A 1,082-nucleotide genomic window follows, 5' to 3' on the forward strand; every position below is an offset into this window, starting at 1 on the left:
CAGGCTTCATGAGGGAGGAGATGGCGCAGCGGGAGGCGGCCGAGCTGCACCGGAGCCACCAGAAGCCACGGAGCCCCGAGGGCTGGGGGCTGCTGCTGGCCCTCTGGTACTTGGCCTTCTACAAGCCCATCATCACCGAGGGCCACCTGAGGAGGAAGAACATCAAGTTCATCTTCATTCGCTTCAGCGCCTGGCAATACGCCGGCTGCGACAAGCTCTGGGCTGGTTTGGTCACCACCCTCTGCGACAGCGTCCGCCATCATTTTGGGGCTTTGCCCCTCAGCGTCTTCCACGTCATGGGCACCCGGCCCCGCTTTGCCTCCGGCTTCAGCCAGAAGGAGTGGGTGCTCAAGAGGGGCACCTGCCTCAAGCTTTGGGGGCTGCTCTTCGTCCTGGGTGCCGGCCTCAGCATCCTGCTGGTGGCCCTCTTGGTGCCCGGCATCAAGGACAACCACGCCTTGAAGGTGGTGGGCAGCGCTGTCACTTCGCTCTCCGGTTCCGGTTTGGTGCTGGGAGCTTTCTCCGTCCTGAAGAACCTGTTGGTCAGCGAGAAGCAGAAGATCGAACGGTTGACCAACAGCGAGAGGTTCGCCAATCAACTGGGCTTCATGAACAAGGTGCGCAGGGAGGTGGAGGTGCTGGTCAACTTCTTGGCCTTCATGGAGATCTTTGAGCGCCGCCGGCTCCGCGTGGTGCTGGAGATCACCAGCCTGGACATCTGCTACCCCGAGAAGGTGGCCGGCGTCCTCAACGCCATGAACACCTTGCTCTCCGACACCAACACCCCCTTCATCTTCATCCTGGCCGTGGACCCCAGCGTCATCGTCCCCTGCCTGGAGCAGACCGGCTGCATGAAGGGTCTTGCTGACAACGGTTACCTCTACCTCAACCGGACGGTGACGTTGCCCTTCTCCATCCCCGAGATGGGCGCCCGCTCCCGCCTGCGGTGCCTGGAAGCCGCCGTCCAGACGCGGGAGGACCTCATGTACCGCATCATCACCAGCAACGTGGAACGCCGCCAAGCCAAGTGCCGGGGAGTCTCGGAGGTTCCCAGCCGGCGCGAGATGGACGCCGAAGCCGTC

At 63.2% G+C, this 1,082-nt stretch overlaps 1 protein-coding gene across 1 annotated transcript in view; it reads left to right on the top strand.

Moving 5' to 3' along the window:
* The first annotated feature begins 8 nt into the window (after positions 1 to 8).
* Positions 9 to 1,082, top strand: part of NKPD1 (NTPase KAP family P-loop domain containing 1) — a 5,288-nt gene continuing 4,214 nt past the window's right edge. The window contains exon 1 of the mRNA XM_009642498.2: positions 9 to 1,059. Coding sequence (XP_009640793.2) covers positions 9 to 1,059 — 1,051 coding nt within the window. The remainder of the gene's footprint in view (positions 1,060 to 1,082) is intronic.

This window comes from Egretta garzetta, unplaced genomic scaffold (assembly GCF_000687185.1).
Source record: "Egretta garzetta isolate BGI_Z169 unplaced genomic scaffold, ASM68718v1 scaffold757, whole genome shotgun sequence".
In the NCBI taxonomy this organism is placed as follows: Eukaryota; Metazoa; Chordata; class Aves; order Pelecaniformes; family Ardeidae; genus Egretta; species Egretta garzetta.